At 52.8% G+C, this 19,832-nt stretch overlaps 4 protein-coding genes across 4 annotated transcripts; 2 read left to right on the forward strand and 2 right to left on the reverse strand.

Annotated features, from left to right (window-relative positions):
* Nucleotides 1-1,457: 1,457 nt before the first annotated feature.
* BCR38DRAFT_460439 (uncharacterized protein) lies at nucleotides 1,458-3,828 on the reverse strand (the record flags this gene model as incomplete). The annotated part of the gene is made up of 5 exons (XM_040862413.1): nucleotides 1,458-1,778; nucleotides 1,955-1,989; nucleotides 2,023-2,822; nucleotides 2,853-3,487; nucleotides 3,526-3,828. 5 exons carry the CDS (start codon nucleotides 3,826-3,828, stop codon nucleotides 1,458-1,460), a joined length of 2,094 nt encoding a protein of 697 aa, XP_040711767.1.
* An 878-nt stretch (nucleotides 3,829-4,706) lies between these two features.
* On the forward strand, nucleotides 4,707-6,252 carry BCR38DRAFT_488819 (peptidase M24, structural domain-containing protein; the record flags this gene model as incomplete). Its single annotated transcript, XM_040864325.1, has 4 exons — nucleotides 4,707-4,731; nucleotides 4,901-5,086; nucleotides 5,158-5,970; nucleotides 6,020-6,252. 4 exons carry the CDS (start codon nucleotides 4,707-4,709, stop codon nucleotides 6,250-6,252), a joined length of 1,257 nt encoding a protein of 418 aa, XP_040711768.1.
* A 780-nt stretch (nucleotides 6,253-7,032) lies between these two features.
* On the forward strand, nucleotides 7,033-11,612 carry BCR38DRAFT_63770 (uncharacterized protein). The gene is made up of 7 exons (XM_040865530.1): nucleotides 7,033-7,210; nucleotides 7,264-9,254; nucleotides 9,490-9,580; nucleotides 9,816-10,147; nucleotides 10,212-10,655; nucleotides 10,710-10,872; nucleotides 10,926-11,612. Exons 2-7 carry the CDS (start codon nucleotides 7,333-7,335, stop codon nucleotides 11,265-11,267), a joined length of 3,294 nt encoding a protein of 1,097 aa, XP_040711769.1. The 5' UTR covers nucleotides 7,033-7,210; nucleotides 7,264-7,332; the 3' UTR covers nucleotides 11,268-11,612.
* Nucleotides 11,613-13,631: 2,019 nt separating this feature from the next.
* On the reverse strand, nucleotides 13,632-17,471 carry BCR38DRAFT_63787 (armadillo-type protein). Its single transcript, XM_040865531.1, has 3 exons — nucleotides 14,051-17,471; nucleotides 13,762-13,895; nucleotides 13,632-13,687 (listed from the first exon to the last, which is right to left on the reverse strand). The coding sequence occupies exons 1-2, from the start codon at nucleotides 17,224-17,226 to the stop codon at nucleotides 13,862-13,864; spliced, it is 3,210 nt and encodes a 1,069-aa protein (XP_040711770.1). The 5' UTR covers nucleotides 17,227-17,471; the 3' UTR covers nucleotides 13,632-13,687; nucleotides 13,762-13,861.
* Nucleotides 17,472-19,832: the final 2,361 nt, after the last annotated feature.

The following is a 19,832-nucleotide window of genomic DNA, read 5'->3' on the forward strand; positions in this document are numbered from 1 at the left end:
GTTATTTCGCCATCCTCACCCCCACACCAGTTGAAGGTCCCCAGGGCCATGGAATCGCCTGCCAGAGCCTTCAGGACAGGATGAAGTGACCGTTAGATAAGCGACTTGTGGCGGCGCGAAATGATACCCCAATGCCTTACTGCCACAATCCAGCTATAACTGGAGGTATACTACGTCAGAGCATACCAGCACAGCCTACACCCGAGAAACAGTGACGCTCGCATATTGCCTGGCATTTCACGTCGCCTCTGCCTAACAGCAACAGCATACAACTGAATAACGTAGACAACTGCCCTAGCATCCGACAACCTTCCTGTGCAAGCTCTTCCTAGTCGGTCTAAGTGCCCAATACACTCAATGTCAGCGCAAATAACTGCGCCCATACAAGTCAATCAAGGGGAACGCGTATTGCTGCAGACTCACGTTCCATGCTTTACGATTGGAAGCTCTATGTCATTCCCGGAGAGGAGGGAACTTAGCAATGACCTGTGGAGGGGCGGGTTCATGCGGGATACAGCAAGATCAAGTGTCGCAATCGGGCCACGCCATTCCGAGCAAGATGCTGTTCATGACCAACATAAAATGGAAAGCCGTAGCGGATGCCCATCGAAACCATACTCGTAATCCAGTCGTCGATATACTGGTCGCTCTTCCTTTTTCCATATCCCTTGACTTTCCGCACAGGGAACCCAGAAAGCAAATTCAGGAGCTCCTCCGCCATCGAGACAAACACATCTGGAGACGTGTTGATGCTGATCATGTCAGAATAGCCTAGCTGTTCTAGGGGGGTGAAGTGTGCATTATCAGAGGAAACAAGAGGTGGACCTCTACAACTCAGAGGCTGCTGGCACAACATTTGGCTCGTGGAAAATTAATTTGTTCGCGCATCTGTGAGTTCAGCGTGTGATGTATTCTGAACCTATAGGAGTACACCACTTGAGCGACAGGTAGCTCCTTCTCACGGATTGATTGTCGAGCCGTTAAGACGTCCCGCTAATTCCTTGTCTTCCGATTGGGGCTGTTTCGGTCAGCGTGGTCTCCCACAGGAATTTAATCGCCCTCAAGACGGTGTGGTGGAAGTGATGTGACATTCCGATAGACGATTTCGAAGGACCTTCATGACCCGAACCATCCAATCCGCCTCCCTCGACCAACTCCGATCTCTGATAATGAAAGAAATACACGGTGTTGTCAGCAACTATCCCCTCTAGATCCTCGACACTTTGTGCTTCCTGCTGAACCCAAACGCCTAGGCTGAAAGCTCGACACTTCCTGTGTACGGCTCTGCCGATTTTCTATGAACAACTATGTTAATAATATCATGTCGTTTTAGACAGAGTGGTATAAATATTGATACAAAATGACGCGATATTTGGCCCACCCCGTCCTGATTGAAACATCCTGAATGAAACATAAACCGTTTCAATGAGGTCGAGGTCGGAGCATGAAGTTTTCATCTATTGCCGGGTGCCGTTCACGCGTGCCTCAACCTTCTCGCGATGCTGGCGATTTTTCAGGTGTATCTCAAAGTTTCCGGCAGCTGTGTCAGGTCCGGGTGTATAGAGCTTGCCGGGGCAGTCAAGACAGCGAATCCGCGGCAGGAAATAGAAGCGGACGTTGGGAGGTGTTGGTTGGCCAGCTTGCGGCATGGCACAAGTCATTCCCGTCGTGGCATCCAATGCTGTATAGCGCATGATGCCTTCAAATCGGTCGTTCTTGTAGGCATCTTGTTGTTCGAAATTCTTCAACGCTTGGGTGAGCCAGGCTGGGGGAGGGGGCTATGATGTGTTGTGAGTACATGGTTCTGCTTCGTGATAGTTGTCAATTGGTATTGGAATGGGGAGGGAATTTGGCTATGTGTCGAGATGCCTGAAGATACTCATAAATCGTAGAAGCTGCTTGAGAAGCGAAACATGGAGGATTTAGATCGGGAAGATGGGCGAGGGGTTCTTACAGGATTGGGCACACCCTCCGCAGGCGGGGCCGGGGCTTCGACACGACCAAGCTGCCCAGAAAGGACACCGCCGTTGCTAGGAGTATTTGCAGGAGCCGCGACAGTGCTGGAGGCATTAGGAGTAGAAGGGGGAGGCATAGTGGTTTGTGCGGATGCGCTTGGCGCTCGAGTATGGGATTGGGAGGGTGTTTGGGATCCGGACGGAGAGCTCTGCTTCATTTTCATGTCGCGAAAAAGTTTCCTTAGCTTCTCCTTGCTAACTTTCAGAGATACCCATAGGTGCTGTGGTTCTTCTGTCCCATCCCGCGTTAGTTCGCGCCCGAATCTCCTGGATGTTCGGGTCTCATGATGGTGTATCGTGGCTTCAGGGGTTTCAGAACGGCCCAAATTGGCCATTCGTTGTTGCGCGGCCGACGCAGCGCCCCGGATGCCTCGCGTTCTGACGGTGCCTGCCGGCTGGGATGCGGCAGGTGAATCAGGCGATGAGTCGTCGCTGTCATCCGAATCAGACAAGTCGCCGTCTCGGACGCCTGGCCTCTTGCCCCTGCCTGTAGCACCGGCAACCCTTTTGTACAGTCTGCTTTCCTCAATATTTGTGGCCGCTCCAGGTAATGTTGACGACACCACGAGCGTGCGAATGGTTCGCTGCCTCTCCTTCAAATCCGGCAACGAGGGCCCGCCTCGTCTGTTGACGGACCTCTTTTGTCTCCGTTGCTCGCGCTGGAATATGACCTCATTCCTCTCTAATTCTGCTTCGCTGAGCTCATACAAGTATGGGGCATATTCCTTTGCTTGCTGCTGGGGCCTGAAGACTGAAGTTAATGGCGAGGGGAGGAATGCGGCCACCAGATCGGGGTCCTCAACGGGTCTACCGTCAAACGGATGACCAACAACATACAGACTCCGTGTAAAGAGTTGAGTCTGCTCCCGGATGCAATGAGCAATGGCAGTGGCAAATTCCCCACTAAGAGATAGTTCCTTTGCCATGCTCGCCGCAAACTCCTCGGGGGAGTTTAATGGGTTGTTGATTTCCCACTCAAACTGGTCCACTAGCGTGTGCTGCCCGATAGTGATGTTCAATTTGACCAATATTCTCATCTCGTCATTTTTCCAAGCAGAATAGGGCAGCTCCGGGTCCAAAGCATCTTCATCGGAGAAAACAAACGGGTAGAAGTCGTTGAGTTGCTCATGTATCTGCTGCAGAGCCTGATCGTAAACAGGTTGAGCAGCGGGTGGTTTCAAACCCATATCCTCGACCAGTTGCATGGCGAAAAGCTCAGGAGCAATTATACGCTCATGAAGATTCCATGTGAAGGTGTCACGCAGCCTGATTTTGTCCCAGTCTACATCCAGACGTACTGGGACCAGCTCCTCATGTTGCTCGGCCTGCTGCTTCATATCCTTCCTACTCCATTTCAATAAGGCTGTCGACCGCTTGCCTGGCCTCGGCTTTTGTTGGGGATACAAGAGCCTCGCAGGTCCTCCAATCTCTGTGCGCCCATTGCCAAATCCACTGTAGCCCTCCCCGTACAGCTGCTGGGCGTGAACCACGGGCGATATTCTCCCCTGACCAGTTTGTAGTCTGCAATAGTCTTAGAAGCGCGTATGTTGTGCTTATACAGTCGATCCTTATCACTATCAATAGCAGCTGCATGGATGTGATCCCTCGTCACATATTGATTTATGAGATACTGGTTGAAGTGTTCTGTTTCGTGCACGGCTAGGGTGCTGGTGTTCGCATCGGGCGCATCTGACTTGTCCTTTGGAGTCGATGTCGACGAGCGTTCCGATTTGGCGGTTGATGCTGAGGACGACGCGGCAGCAGCGCCAGTCGCGGCGCCAGAGGCCGTCTCGGAGTCCTGCTTTGTCGCCATTATCGCATGGAATCAAGTATCACATAAGACTCTATTTGAGCGGACCAACGACAGAGTAGAGCAGTCGTGATGATGGGATCTTAGTCGGTGAATGCTGCGCGCGCGGTGATTTGGGTTTGGCGTTGCGCGAAATGCTCAAGATGCCGCCGCTATGGGCTATTCTGGGCCCGGGGCCGAATTGTTCAAGACGAAGCGACACTTCGAAAATGGCATCAATTGGGTTGAATAGAAGGGAACTTGATGATGGCAAGCACTTTTGACGCAAAGCTGGATGGGTCTGAAGAAACGAAACGCGACCGCGCCATAGCTGCTGCTTGATTGATCAAAATGGCCCAGTCTCTACCTTTTTCTCGCCGATGATGTCCCGGGCGCCAAGGCCCACTGCTAACTAATAACGACGTTGAAGTACGAAGTACGAAGTACCCCATATATGTATGCTTGTAACTGCGAAGTTGTGACATAATCAGCGGTCGGAGCTACCTGTGAGGACAGAAGCTAAGGCACTTCGTGCTGGACTACTGGAGCTTTACTGATCAATGACCTTGTACGATCCAACTGTTCAGTTCAAGGTACTTTACTTAAGGTACGTAGCAGTAGCCAATAACATGAGAGATCTCACTGCAAAGTGCGCTTGCCCAGGCAACCCCCATCTTAAGAAGCAACGGATGGACGTCACAGTTGTTTTGGGTTCTAATTTTCAGCAGCCAAACCGCCTCGTCTCAGTAAATCCCAACCCACAACGACCCCGCAGCTGCGAGAAAATACGAAATCCCAAAATACCTTACGGCGCAGCCTCACGTTCCTTTTTCTCCATCCTTGACAGCCACTCGCAATAACGGAATCCACGCATCTCACTATTTGCGAATACATAAGTCAAGATGGCGGACAAAGGCGAGGTAGTCGGTTCGTACATCTCTCAACTTCTTTTGCAAGACGAACATCTCAATTCCTCCCCTGAGCATCCGGCCCGCATTATGCAGCTCTCTCAATTTACCCCGCTATCATACTGGAGGTTTCGACAGAGGACTCAACACGCGACTGGACAAAATAGACAAGCTAACGTCTGCTGCAGACTATTCTCTGAATAATCCAGATACCCTTACCAAGTATAAGGTTGCTGGCACAATCTCCGAGAAGGTGCTTGCCGCTGTCTCGAAGCTATGCGTTGCGGGCGAGAAAATCGTCACCATCTGCGAGAAGGGAGACAAGCTTCTTGAGGAGGAGGTTGCCAAAGTTTACGCGAAAACCAAGCTGAAGGGTAAGTGGTTGATTAATCACCAAACGATGTTTGTTGCATGAACAAGTCCATTGACACGGCTTTGGTCACAGGTTTCGCGCACCCGACGACCGTCTCCCCAGCCACTTTCGTAACGCCTTACACGCCACTGAGCTCTGACGAAGCCGAGTCCAAGGTCGAACTCCAGCCCAACGAACCTGTCAAGATACAGCTAGGTGCTCAGATCGACGGATTCGGCACCATTGTCTGCGGGACCGTGGTGATGGCTCCCAAGGACGAGGAGCAAGATGTCGTTACAGGTCGCTCGGCCGACTTAATTCTCGCTACTCATTACGCCAATGAACTTCTCCTCCGTCTCATGATGCCTCCTGGACTTCTAACGTCTGGTACTGATGAGGAGAAGGCCAAGGCAGCTTCGGCGAAGCCCCCTACCCAGGCCAGGATCACATCGCTTCTGGAAACCATCACCAAGAGCTACGAGTGCAACCTGGTGGAGAGCACAACATCGTGGCTCTTCGAGCGTGGTGAAATTGAAGGCAAGAAGAAGGTTGTCATTGCCCCGGGTGAGGGCACCAAAGGTGACGGTATTCCCGAGGTCGGGGAGGTTTGGGGCGTCGAGATGGGTGTCAGTCTGTCAAGCGGAAAGGTCAAGAGCATGGAGCAGAGACCAACTCTCCACCGTTTGATTAATGACAATGGCATGGCGAAGCGCCCGACATCCAAGAAGCTCATGTACGACGTCAAGAAGAACTTTCACCACTTTCCCTTCAGCTTGAGACAGCTTGAGAGCGAGCGGGATGCGAAACTTGGAGTTCTCGAATGTGTCCGAAACAACCTCCTGCGCCAATATGAAGTTGTTGGCGATAAGGATGGTGCCCCCGTCGCACGACTCCTGACCACCATCGGTGAGTGTCTGTTAACCGATTCCATTCCATTCCAGCTAATCGAAGCTAGCCATCACCAAGAACGGCGTAACGAAGCTGGGAGCCCCTCCTGCTCTGGACGTGAGCAAGTTCAAGTCAGATAAGAAGATCACGGATGAGGAAGTCCTGAAGATCCTCGAACAGCCCCTGTCGAGGAACAAGGGTAAGAGTAAGTCCAAGAAGAAGAAGAAGCCCGCCAAGAAGGCAGCAAAGAAGGTCGAGGACGGGGAAGAGAGCGAAGAGGAGAGCGATGACGAAGAGTAAGATGACTCAGTTGGCAGACATGTCACCTGCAGTAGATGCTACTGCGGCACGTTTTTTGTTGATGGTTGGCAGATGCAGGAAAAGGCAAAGGCACCCTTGGGCTGTTCAATACAAGTTGGCATGAACTTGGTCAACATGGCTAAGGCAACCGAGCTGCTCTTGCGGAGGCACGCATTCTAGGACTTGCCGAATTGATGATGCATCCATCGTAAGAGGGCTGAGCGGGTGCCCCCAAATCAAACTCGTAAATTAGTGCTAAAGTATCTGCTCGTCAAGCAAAAAGAAACTCTGCCCAAAGAGACTGAAGTCATCTTGACAAAGGAACAATTGTGACTCAACGATGGCAGGATATCTCCTTGCGAAACTGCAAGCACTGCGTTAAGTACGTGCTTGGAAGGAGACCTGTGAAGTGTAGCCTGTCAGGCTGTAGTTGGCGGAGCCAAACATGCATGATCAGGCGGTCATAGAGGTGGGACGAGTTTGAGGGCAGGCGACCACATGGAGATTGTTTATTGCCTGCCAGTGCCTCGTGAGGTCGCGGTGAAGTGGTGCTGAGAAAGCAGGGACACAAAAACACAGCAGCTCTCAAGTTCTAACCTAGTTCTGTACTTCTTCAAACACGATGAACACCTGAAAGGGAACGAAAGAAAAGAGAGGTTGCGCAGGATAGAAAAGAAATCAGTGAAGTTGATCTCACATTGGCACATACTAAAGCATCGGCAGGGGTTGTGCACAATCCCAAGCAGATCAGAGGCTAGAACCTTGGGAGGGAGTGAGAGTGGGCTTGGAATTTGCCTGTCGGGAGCGCCTTGGGTCGTCCACCGACTCCGAACTTTTTGGAGCTTTTCCGCCCACTTGAAAACACACAACCCTCCCTTCCCACAGCAAGCAGGACGAACGCCGCCACGGAAAAAACGCGCCAAATTGCCGTCAATAGATGCGTTGTCGATTGAGAGAAGTAGAGCAGCCGTCCTTTTGGCGAATCGAACGCGCGCTAATTGTGTTGTGCAGCCGTGAAAACAAAGGGTGCGCGCCCACAGTGGCCGAGGCAAAAGGGGCAGACGCCCAGCCCGAGACAGAATGCCCGCGTCGTCCAACATCAAGCCCACTGCCCGCTCGCGTTTCTCGAGCCCACTGCACCTTTCTGCCAGCTCGCCATCGAGTCATAACAAAGGTTTATCTACCGAGGGCCAAAGGACATTTATGCAGCGTTGGTTGGAACCACCGGTCCAGAACAAGGCGAGCTTTCAGGAGGCCGGTTTGATGAGAGCTGGCGTGGTGGAAAACATGGCACCCTTGGGCACGCTCCCCAAGGCTGCCACGGCCAAGAAGACCGCAGCACCTGCTGAGAACACTCCGGCTGCTCAGTCAGTCAAGCGTATCGTGTTCAAGTCTTCAGCGAGGCCCAAGACACCGATGGAGGAGGGCAATGTGGAACAGCCCACAGCGGCTGGCCCGTCTCCGCCCAGGGACACTGGCGATGCAACCATAACCTCTCCAACACAGCCAATTTTCCCCATCAATGGGCTGGATGATGAAGAGGATGAGGATTATATGCCAGTGATGAACAAGGCGAGGGTGCGTCGCGCAGCGCGCATCAAAAACGCGACACACCGTCCCATAAGATTCGGTCGAAGGAGTGGAGATCGGCCGCAAAGCCCTGTTGCTCCCAAGATTCACTCACCAACTCAACCCCCAACACCATCGCTCACCTTTCAACCTCCCAATCCCAGATTTAATCACAAGCCAGAGGACAAAGGACTTGCAGACAAGGTGGTCGAAGCTGCAGTGGAAGAGGCGCTTAGTCACTATCGCTATCCTACTGCCTGGGCCCTGCGCCTGCTCTACGATGAAAACTCTTCAGATCCGCGCTTCGTGTCCATGATTGAGGATATCTACCACCAACGAGCTGACGTCGAGACACTTCAGGAGTTTAACCGGCTTGTTGCCGACAAGAAGAAAGAAGGCAAGAAGGAAAACAAAGGCTGCTATTACTTTGTGCCACCTTCCACCAACAGTCGCTTCACTCCGCACAAGCCCAAGGCTGCACCATACGGTGGATTGCTCACAATGGATCTTACCCCTGTGAAAGAAGCCAGCATGGAGCTGGATGGCCATGTCAGCAAGAAGCTCAAGTTCGAGGGTAGTCACGGTCTTAGCCACGGTCACAGCGCCGCCACACCGAGTCACGTCCCAAGCAGTACAAACGGCAATGGCTTGAACGGTGTTGCCAAAGGCCTCAAGGCCAAGAAATCACCTAAGGGCAGGAAACACCGCTGTGGTTCGGTCAGTAGTGACTCGTCGCTGTCGTCGGTGCCGGATGACATGCCCGACAACTTTGCCGAGTTTATGGATCAGGTGGACGATGAGGACCTTGGTGTTTCGCGCCCCAGCACGAGCGCTGCCGAGCCCAATAATGCGCCCACCCCAATCCCAGCAGTCCCGACCGGGCCAATCAGCGCACGCCAGAAGAAACCCGCAGCCAAAAGGAAGAATGCCTCGCCCAAACCTGATCCGTCCGCTACTCAACCTTCTCATCCACATGATTCGGACATGCCCGCCGCCATCCTCACCAACGGTGCAGCTCATCACCGTATCGAAAAACACGCCACTGGCCCCAAATCCAAACGAGATTCTGCTGCACCTGGGGACAAGATTTTTCAACTTAAGTTGCAGACCAAGTTGCAAAATATTGGCCTCACCAGCTCGCGATCATTTGAGAGCTTCACCCGGCAGCCCCTTGCCGCCGATCCGTTGGAGGAGGAACTGCCGGCGCTGGCTCCCACGGAGCAGAACCGTTCTGTCCGAACGCCAGTGCTGACGCTGAGAGCAGCCAGAGCGGCCAAGAGGCACCATGATGATGCCGATCAGTCCAGCTCACCCACTGCCTTGTCCTTCAGGGCCGACTTTGAACCCTCTTCAGCACGCGACTCGAGGGCCGGCACCCCGTCAAACTTGCGGTCCACCAGGAAGCAGCGAAGTGGCGTGCGTGTTAAGAACTCGTAAGTTCTCGTTATGTATATTTTCCTGCAACTTCTCAAGTGGCTTGAGAGAAGGCACGCAGCCCAACCTGCTGCTTTGTAGTCACAACCAACAACCTGTCACTAGAAAGTGGCAATGTGGCATCACCCAACGGCGTTTTCATTTCCAACACATTATTCCATCGAAATTATCCAGCTTTTCATCGATGTCGTTTCCCGCGTGGGTATGGGCTTACTGACAAAATCTACCTCACAGGCCGATGAAGAAGAAGGGCACTGCTGCCGGAGTTCCTCGTGGCAGTGGCGAGCGCCCCAGCCCAGTAGGCAACGGCGCATCTAATGACAGAGTAAGTTTATGTTCAATCCATCTTCAATTCCAGGAGACCCGGCTGCCAATGCAATACGTTTTCGCAACGAAACCTCCGAGTTTTCTGGCCGCTTGGGTGAGACAGGCGAACTCCAAGTGTCAACGCGTCTTCGTCGTAGTCTCATCGTCCAGTGGCGATAACTCCCGCTTTTGCCGAAACTCTGCGGCAGAATTCCGCGACGTTCCAGATTGATGATACTGACGAGACGCACCAGGACGATAATGACGACTCTTGTTACACCTGTGGTGGGAATGGCGAATTGGTGTGCTGTGATGGATGCCATTACTCGTTCCATTTCTTGTGCATCGACCCTCCGATGGATGAAAGTCTCGTGCCGGACAAGTGGTACTGCAACGAATGCAGGCATGTTTACTTTCCGGACCAGTTTACCGGTCACAGAGGCGCCTTTAGCTCGCTCTTGGACAACTTGGACAAGAAGAACCCTCGTGCATTCCGCCTGCCCCAGGACATACGAGAGCATTTTGAGGGGGTTCGAACTGGTGCAGATGGCGAATATGAGGAGATGACGGCTATCGGCAAGCCTAAGTGAGTGGCCCCATATCCCCCCCCCCTCTTGCACTGCCTGTCAGCTGACATACATCAACACCAGAGTCAACAAGAAGGGCTACGATGAGCCCTTTGACTTTTTTAAGGTCAGAAATGCCGAGGGAAATGCCGTTTTGTGCCATCAGTGTCATCAGGGCACAACGGACAATCGCCCCATCATCCCCTGCTCGGTTTGTGGACTCAATTGGCATCTGGAGTGTCTGACTCCGCCGTTGACTATTCCCCCGGTGCTCCGCACGTGGCGCTGCCCCTGCCATGTGGATGACATGTTGACCACCGATCTCGGCCCGGCGCACAAGTATCGCAAGCTGAGGCATGCCTCCATCATTGAGCAGACGTATTCGCGGGGCATGACCAACAACGGCTACATTGAAGTCGAGGAAGATAGTACCGATGACGAGGCTCTGAAAGCATTCGAGAATCGCAACGACTACGGTCACGTCTACCGCATACCCGAGAGCGGTATCAAGCGAGACTTCCTCAGCCGGTACGATCTTGGTAGCAGTCTCTGCTGGACCCTGACAGACGCTGACATTCATAGTGTGCACAACAACCGACGCCAGGCTTTAAGGCGATCCCACGCCTCCAACCCCGCTTTGTCGGTTGCACCTCAAGCGCCGACCATTGCGGAGCAACAGGCAGCCTTGAACCTTTCCCAGCTGGCTAGTGACAGTGGCGTAAACCAGCTGGTTAAGGCTTTGATTGTATGTTGCCGTTCGAAGATAGCCAAGTGCCTTGACTAACGTATCCCTTTTAGTCTCAAGCTAGTCCAGCTGTTGTGGCCATGATCGCTCAGGGAGATGCTCAGCGTATTGCCACTGGTGACTTGTCAGCAGCTGACGAGCAAGCGCTGAGAGTCATGCTCCTTCAAATGGATGCCGTAAAAACCGGTATAATCCAACTTCTTGAGAGTCGTCAGCCCAAGACTACTCAAGATGGCAAACTCACACCGGCGCCGCCTGCTGCTCTCGTTGCCAGCCAGAGCATCGAAAATGATAGTGCAAGTACGGTTTCGCCGACCTCTTTGAATGGCAACAGTCTCGGTATGACTGTCAAGCAAGACAGGCAGTCTGAGAACTTTACCATGGAAGTGGACTGATTTCGAAATGCTGCTTTTCTTGATGGTGTCCCTGATAATGTCAACATGATGGCATTGCAGTCGTTGTTGCTCTGCATTTCATGACAAACACTCCTACCCATTCACATCGGACACTCACTCCTACTACTGTCAACATGTGACAAATAATGTACAAATATACCTCCTTCAGCGGGAGGCCCAGGCTTTCGTCCAGAAGAAAGCCTCGCAACGCGTAAAATCCATCACACTAAGACCCAAGGCCACACGACTGAGCAGAATATGCTTTATGGGGCTCGGTTTTGAACACAGGTCTGCACCATAGCACGTCTCATTGAAGCAGGAATCCCTCTCATATGCTATGGCACCATCTCAACCTCACTAACACGCCATGGCTTACACATCGCATGTCATAGCGTGGTAAATCATTTGTTGTAGTATAATTTGAGCGAGCGCGCGCGCACACACACACACACATATATAGGGCAGTCAGGCTGGCAGACTGGGTTGGACAGGAAAGGGCAAGGTATCAGGAGCTCGCACACTACGCGGAGACCACTCCATCAACCGCTGCCCGTCCCAGTCCTTTTATATATGAAGGGTGACATGGAATCACGGCTTCATCTTGCTTTCGCCTTGCAGTCTGCAAAAAGCTTCGCCTTTCGGTCGACCTGCCTGGTTATTTCTTTCCCCCTAGCGATTATCGTCGCCAGTTAAGCTTTGTCTGTATAGAAGACATATCCCAGCACTTTGTGTGGCAGGCAGGTGTTTGCACAGTCGGTTGTTTCGGTGGCGTGCTTGGCGGATTGATAGGCTAGCACTATAGAGAGTATGATATACCGGAAAGTTGCTATGTCTTCATGGGTGTGCATGTGTTTCCTGGAACTTGATCAATAATCCTGAGTGGGCTGACTTACGGCTGGAATCACTATCACTCCCATGAGCATTATGCGAAGGTGTCGTGTGTTGTGGTCCAATCCCAAATGAGCTTGGCCTGCCTGCTTCCCTCTTTAACCACTCGGTATGTTGAGTAGATATGCGGCAAAGAGTGAGGCAGTGAGTGGTCCCGTGGCCTGAACCGCTGCCGAAGCATCTGCACTCACGTAGCCGGAAATCAAATCTGCCATATGAAGCCGCTGTCAATCACTCTAAATGACTCGAGCCATAACACCTTGATAACAGCAGGCCAAGAAAGCAATTATGACGATCTCGATCTCGGTCCTCGTGGAGAACCCTCGTCCCCACCAAAAACCTGCTTGGACTTATGTAGCCATCGCACAAAGCCAAGGGAAACAAGACACGCGGCTTTGCCGCGACAGTATTGCCTCCTTGGAAGACTCGCAAAGGGAGAGAGGAGGGCGGAACCACAATTAGTTTGAGGGGACTGCTTTAGCTTTTCTGACTGGAGTTTGTTCGCTGCCATTGAATCACACCGCTCCTTTTCCGGCGAAAATGAGGGTGGCTGACACATGCAGAAAAAACACGAAACACGAAACACGAAACACGTAAATCCAAAACGCGCCGAACAAATCCCAATGACAGAGGCAGGATAAGGAAACTGGGAAGACAAAAAAGTAAGGGTTATAGAAATTGGATTTGATTCCCTTATCCATGCGCGCATCAATAATACAGATATAGCTACTGACTGTAACCTCCCCTCGTTTCGTGCAAGTTGTCTTCATGAGTCTTTCAACGGTTTGTTTGTCCATGACAACTCCTCTATCTCCATCTTCAAGAAGAATTCGATGTGCGGCGTGCTGTCCATCCTTGGGAAGTGTTATGAACCAAGGAAGAGGAAGTAGAGAATATTCATATGCATATCGACGTACGCCTTCTAGAAGCCTGTTTTTGTACTTGCTTTCTCGATCAGGACCTCCTCATTGGACATTTGCCTTGTTCCCCTTCCCATCGGAATCATGGCGGCCAGCCCCCTCCATCCGCCATCCGCCCTCAACCGATGTGAAAAGCAACCTCTGAACTCCAAAACCTCAAGATTGAGTGAAGGGGGCAAAGGTTTCTCTTCTACGTACAGAAACGCAATACATATAACGTGGTGTGTAGAGGGTGTTTCGGAGGCTTCATGTCCCCCGTTACCCTCTTCAAGAAGAAAGTTGTGCCATTCCAGCCAAGTCGAGCTAGAACAGAAGTATGTATATAGGCTGCCCTCGACAAGCGCGGGCCCTGAATCCAAAGTGGGCAAGTAGTGTGGGTGCGATCCTGCCCCAAACCGCATCAAGATACACACTCTTTCGTTCCGTCCAACACCGGGACCCCTTTTCTGTCTGTAACCGACGAAATGTTACAAACCAAACATGTATAACCACCCAACTCCATATCCGTACAATCAAGCAGGCCACGCAGTCACTTTGGAGTAGATACCCCAAGTGTTTACCCAAAACACGAAGCACGTGTGATGAGGGTAAGATGATCTAGTCGAATCATCTCTGCTCGGTGCTGTCAGTACCGAGGTGGTTTAAGGTCGAGGTGATTTCCTGCCTCTCTGGTGGGGTTGACCTACGCGTCCACGCCTCGTGTTGACAGGTTGCTCTTGCATGTAAGGCATATTCGGCATACCGCCACCCATGCCGTAACCGTAGCCTCCCATACCCATGGGGACGTTAAAGCCGGGAGGAGCAAATCCAGCTGGAGCACCTGAAGGCTGGATAGGACTGCCGTTCATTGGACCGGGGTTCCGGTATTGATCGACGGATGGACTTGGGCTGTTGAACCCGTTGAATCCTGCTTGCATGGGTGGGAAAAAGTTGTTCATGGGAGGTGCTCCGCGCTGGAGCATATTTTGCTGGTACTGCAGCTGCTGGAGATTGGGGACCATCGAGGGATTGTTGCCATTGAACATGGGACCCTGGGATCCGTATTGCTGGAACGGCGCCATCGGTGGCTCGACACTCTCGCTCCTCGGAATCGCGTACCCCATATCGAAGTTACTAGGGGGGTTGCCAGGGTTCAGAGGATTCATGTACTGACTTCCATACTGAGCATTTTGCTGGGCGGCAGCTGCGTTGGCTTGCGCATGTGCCTGTACTTGAGCCTGCCTGGACGCAGGCCGTTGTCGCTCGGCCGAAGCATTGTTGGCAGAATGATCACGAGAGCCACCCCCATTCCTAGTAGACAGACCAACTTCGTCCATGAGACGCTTGTAACCCTGGTTTGGTTGAGCCTTGATGCGAACAAGGACGCTCCTGACATTCTCAACGACTTGGCTTCTTATGCTCTCATCGAAGAATGGCGTAGTAAGGACCTTGAAGATCAAGGTTGCACCACACGCATGGTCGCTCAGGATTGCTTCGAGGACTTGATCTCCGGGCGTGAAGAACAGCGCCTTCAGGATAGTATCACGGGCTTCGGCTTCAGCCTTCTGGTTGATCACCTTGAGAACAGTGAGATAGGCAACCTTGTGCGTGCACAGGTGGACCAGGTAAGGTACCAGCTGGGGAGCCAATACGCTGCGTCGCTGTGGGAAGGTGCAGGTGTCGAGGAACCAGGTCAGCAGCAGAGCTCCATTCGCGTTCGTTGCCAGTTGTACACTGTGCAGCGCAATGGCAGCAGCCAGCAGTCGCTGTTGGTCCTTGGTAGAATGGTGGCTCTCGAGACAGGCGCGCATAGCCCGGGCACCATATCTGCCCTGGGCAACATCCCACATCTTGCTCAACATGGTCTCGAAGATGAAGTCGTTGAATGGCGAGCCAAACTTCAAGCATCCTTGCAAGACGTAGTTGCCATACTGATCCAAGAACAGCGGGATGGTGTAGGCACGGATGTTCTCGACAATCAAGTTCATCTGATGAGGTGTCTTACACACATCGATGATCTTCTGCGCCGCCCATGTGCCATTCTTGTGAACACCAATTTCTGCCATGTGTGGGGCAATCTCAGCTAGCATAGCATCCCGGAGGTCGTCAGAGCAGTGCTCGAACAGCTTCTGAACAACGGTGTTGCCGAGGTAATCCGAAGAGAGCTCGGCGATCTCTGGGAGCATGTCGACGGCGATATTCTCAATTTCAGCTTGAGACAGACTCTGGTTGTCAATTCTCTTTCGGATATCCCTGAGCTTGGGTGCATCATGAACACGAGTGTGGGTGGGCTCCCTTATGGCAGGGATCTCGTCGACATGACCGTTGTACGAAATAGCCAAGTTCAGGGTGTGCGATATTCTGTAGGCATCCTCGTCCGAGGCCCCGAAGGACTTGATAATTTGGAGAATATCTGCCGTCATCTCGTGCAGAGGAGCAATCTTCGGCACAGCATTTGTTGACAGCGTGGTTGCCTCAGCCGCAGGCCCCGCGGCACCCGAAGCATTAGCATCCTGTCCCTTGGTAAAGGGGTCGGGACTAGGCGATGGGAAGACGCCATCGTGGCCAGGGGTGTTGGAAGCGGAGAGCGGCTTTGCGTAGTTAATACGGATGGGGCCGGCCCCTGGAAAGATCTCCTTCCCGTTCATGTTCGCCTTTGCGGCAACCGCGCTTTCGACTTTCTCAAAATTGACGAAACCACAGTTCTTGTGCGTCAAGACCCTAGCCGACGTAATCGGACCGTATTGCTTGAACATCTCGGTTAAGGTGGACGTGGTCGTCGAGGTGGGAATGCTACCGAGCCACAAGGCAGGCGTGGGGCCCTCAATGCCTGCTTCCTCGGCTGTCAACAGTCCGTTGTTACGGCTGCTCGATCTACCCAGGTTCATGGCGGCCACCGCTTGGGGAAGTTCCTCATACTCCTTGTCCTCGTTCAATCGCATGTCTGCTGCGGAAATCGAGTTATCGAGCCGGGATGGAGTAGGATAGAAGCTGCGCATGCCCCGCGATCCGGCTCCAGTTAAATCAAGCACACCAGCAGTGCGAGCTCGCGGGCGCGTCATGGATTGGTTTGCCAGGGCCTGCAGTGTTTGAACGTTCATGTTATGCTCGTGAATAGCGGCATGGGTGGCAGCAAGTTGACCCTGGATCATGGCGGCATACTGGCTCTCTGGGCCCATACCATCGTCGTATTCGTCGTCCTCCTCCTCGGCGTATTTGTCCTTGTTGTTCACCGAGTACGACCGGAAACGGTTTGCCTGCTTCGTGAAGTCGGCAAGGCCCGGGAGGTACGGGGTTGCCAGTTGCGCACGAACGGGTTGGGGGGTTTCAGCCAAACCCAGGTAGTCAAGCGTCCTCATGTGGACATCGTTCTCTCCAGGCCCTTCCTTGGAGAATGCAGATTGCGCAGGGGAACTAGGTCCGTTGGATCCAACACTCGCGATACTAGCGAGAGTATTGCCTCTGTCACGGCCTGTGGGGTTCCAGCTGCTGAAAATGGAGGGCCCGAAAGGCGAGTTGGTGCCCGGGATGTTGTTGGAGAAGGGGCTGCGCTGGGGCATAGATCCCGCCCGGAGTCTCGAGAGCAGGGTGGATGATCTCGAGGGATCCGAGGCTTCGGTCAAGCCAGGGGAAGGCGTCTTGTTGAAGGGGCTGTGAGAAGGCGTAGGGCGCGAAGACTGTGAATTCAGGTTCTGGACGTTGAGCATGCCATTGCCGACGGGCCCGCCAGGGAACCGGGATGGGACGGTACCGGCCCGAGCGCGCCTTGTCTGCGGCAAACTGTCAGGAGTCGGGAGTTGGGCAAAGTCGGGGAACCCATCGGTGGGGGACTCGGGAATGTTCTCGCGGAGAGGAGTCGAGTTTCCGCTTGTGGGCGGGCCGGCCCATGGGTTAATGGGCAGGCCTTCTTGAGCCTGAATCTCGCGAGCTCGCTTGGAGTACAGCCTGGCTGAGCCGGGCATATCGTGCGATGGAGAACCAGCCCCTGATCGCGCGCTGCCTGCCATTTTCCCGGAAGGGTTCAGGGTGCCGGACATGCCAAATGGTGAGCGGACCGTCGATTCGCCGGGCGATTGGGAAGTGCTCGTCGTCGGGGAGGTGGAGTGACCTTGGCCGTTGGCACTGTTGGGTGGGTAGCCAAGAGACAAGTGTTCGGATCTAGCAGTTGACATTATCGATTATTCATCCGACCTTCGTCGAGAGAGGCAGCTGTATATGGGTGCTCTCTGCAGAAGGTAGTATGGGTTGAATATTAACCTCGGAGTCCAGACGAGGCCGAAGGAGGGTCGATTTGACGTTTGGTCAAGCTGGCCGACGAGGCTGCGAATTGGTGGGATAGTGCCTGCGTGGTTGTTGTTCTTGTAGTTATTGTTGGTGTTGTTGCTGGACAGTCAGGGGCGACAGAATTGTGTATTAAGTCGTCACACACGCGCACACACGAGGCCAGTCGGTCAGAAGGAGTGAAGATATCCCAATGTCAAAAAAGGAGTGAAGTTGTCGAAGATAGTAATCCCGGCGACGGAGGGCGGGCAATTACAATGACGGCTCCCAGGACGCTTTCTCGAGGTCGACTGGTGCGGCGGGCCGTTGCTTGATCTCGTTTCGAAAGTGCGAACGAGAAAAAAGGAAGATGCAAGGAGTGTCGAGGCCGAGTTCCTAATAAATGCGTGCAGTTCTCGGGTCCGAGTCCGTAATAGATTCGACCTTTTTTATTTTTTGTTTTGGCTTCCCTGGAGAACAGACGACCAGTGCTCCCGAGCAACAATCTGGGAATTCTCTTTTCTTCCGGAAACTCAAGTCCGCTTGCCCTTGTTCAAGACCACGGGTCGAGTAGTGCGAGGAGAGAAGATAAGAAAAAATAGTTTGGCAGGAAGGGGGGAGAGAGTCAGTCTGTCGGCAGAAAACAAAGACCAAATGGGCACCGATCAATACACAGGCTTCATTAGTGATGTCCAATCTTGTATCGTGACGGATTGAGCCTGGAGAAAGGGATTAAAAGACGAAAAAAAGGGAGGAGTGGATGGGTGGTGAGAGGAAAAGTGTAGACTCTGGAGAAAGAAGACTGTGAGTTGGATGTGGAGATGGCAGTAGGGTAGGTCGAAGTAGTCGACAAGATTTGGCTGGACTTGTGAAGGAGCAAAAGGGAGCTGGTGGGGGCGCTCCGAATCGAGTTTGGCCCGCACCGTCTACAGTGGATTGGACCGGGGGTGATGGTCGGCGGCTTCAAGCTTGCAGGCTTGTTAGACAGGTGGACAGGCGTTACAGGGCCAAGAACAGAACCACGTCGGCTTTGAAACAAAAGGAGATCGACCTTTAGGGGCTTGTCAGTTGCTGGGCACTTTTTCTGGCCATCCGCCCCACGATGCCGTCTATTTCGGATCACTTTGCATCATTTGAAGCCCGTTGATGCTGGTACGGGACACGAGTCCAGATGGTTTTTCTCAGCATTTCGCATAGAAAAGAGAAGAGCCCTGCGCTAGGAGCTCTAGAACCTGGCATCCCGTCTTTTTCGGCATTCGCACCTTGATTAACTTTGGACATGCTGGCCCGACGACTCCCTGGAACGCGTTGCTCGTCTACCTGACGTTGACATGTATCACGACTTATGCACTAGGCCAGTGTCGGGTTTTCTGAAGTCCAGTTCTTCTTGTTGTTCTTTTGCTTGCTCTCCCAAACAGGGGTTCCTTCGCCGGGACTGATGTGAAGAGGGTTAGGCGCAACGGCTCGCATCTAACAGTTTGGAAGTCATGAATTGAAATGATCCCCGTTCTTTCCTATTGCAGTACTAACTGTCAACGTTCATTAGTCTACGACGCTATATGCCATTTTGAATGACGGATGGCGTTGAGCGGTCTTGTTGCAGTGTCACGAAGCCGATATTTGACCTGGACATGACAGTTTTAGGACAAACTTACTTCAACGGCGTCTTTTCCACGCTCGTTGTCGATGTTGAAGGCTTCGACCAAGCAACGCCTCTCCCCTTACTAACATGGACTCTGTCTGCTAGGGCGACCAAGATTCGATCCCAAGTGACACCCGTCCGTGCCATCACCCGATAATCCAGACACAGAAAGCGAGTCGCGAATCATTGCCACGACCGCTGTCCTTGGACGCGCTTCCATTGCGGATCACTGCAGGCCTATATCTGGATTTGAATATGGATAATGCTAAAGATCACGGAATAATATGATATGTAAGCACTGAAGCATAAGTTAACACAATGCACCACGACCCATGATGGCAGGCATGATGTTACCACAGTATTATCGATGCTGCCATCCCATTTCTACCTCTGACAACCCCGCAGGATGCATGTGCAGCAAGGCAATCTCAGCAAGTCAGCTCCTTATTAATTTGCTAAAGTAAGTGCACACCGAAAACTGGCAGGTTTGTAGCTTTCCGAAGCCATGTTTGATCCCATCAATCATCGGTGACTCCTGACGTCGCTGGTTTGACGGTGTGTAATCGGGCTTCACATATCAGATGCAATGACGGATGGTTGTGTTAGTATCAAATATCTGCTCGAAAAGTCAAGATTGCAGATGCCGGTAATGGGCGGTTGTCTAAGCTCTGACTGTCCGACTTCGTCTACATGATTCTCGGCCAAAACTTGGCCGTGCCTATGCCATCGGAGGCTTCGCCGTTGTACTGGCGCGTTGCCGTTCGGCGTTCAAGGTTGAACGTCGCTAGATTTGTCTCGCCCTGGATTCAGAGCTACGGGTACAATTATGGGCGCTTTTCCGTACTCCGCGGCGATTCCCATCGGATCCGAGCTTAG

Source organism: Pseudomassariella vexata, assembly GCF_002105095.1.
Source record: "Pseudomassariella vexata strain CBS 129021 chromosome Unknown BCR38scaffold_14, whole genome shotgun sequence".
Taxonomy (NCBI): domain Eukaryota; kingdom Fungi; phylum Ascomycota; class Sordariomycetes; order Amphisphaeriales; family Pseudomassariaceae; genus Pseudomassariella; species Pseudomassariella vexata.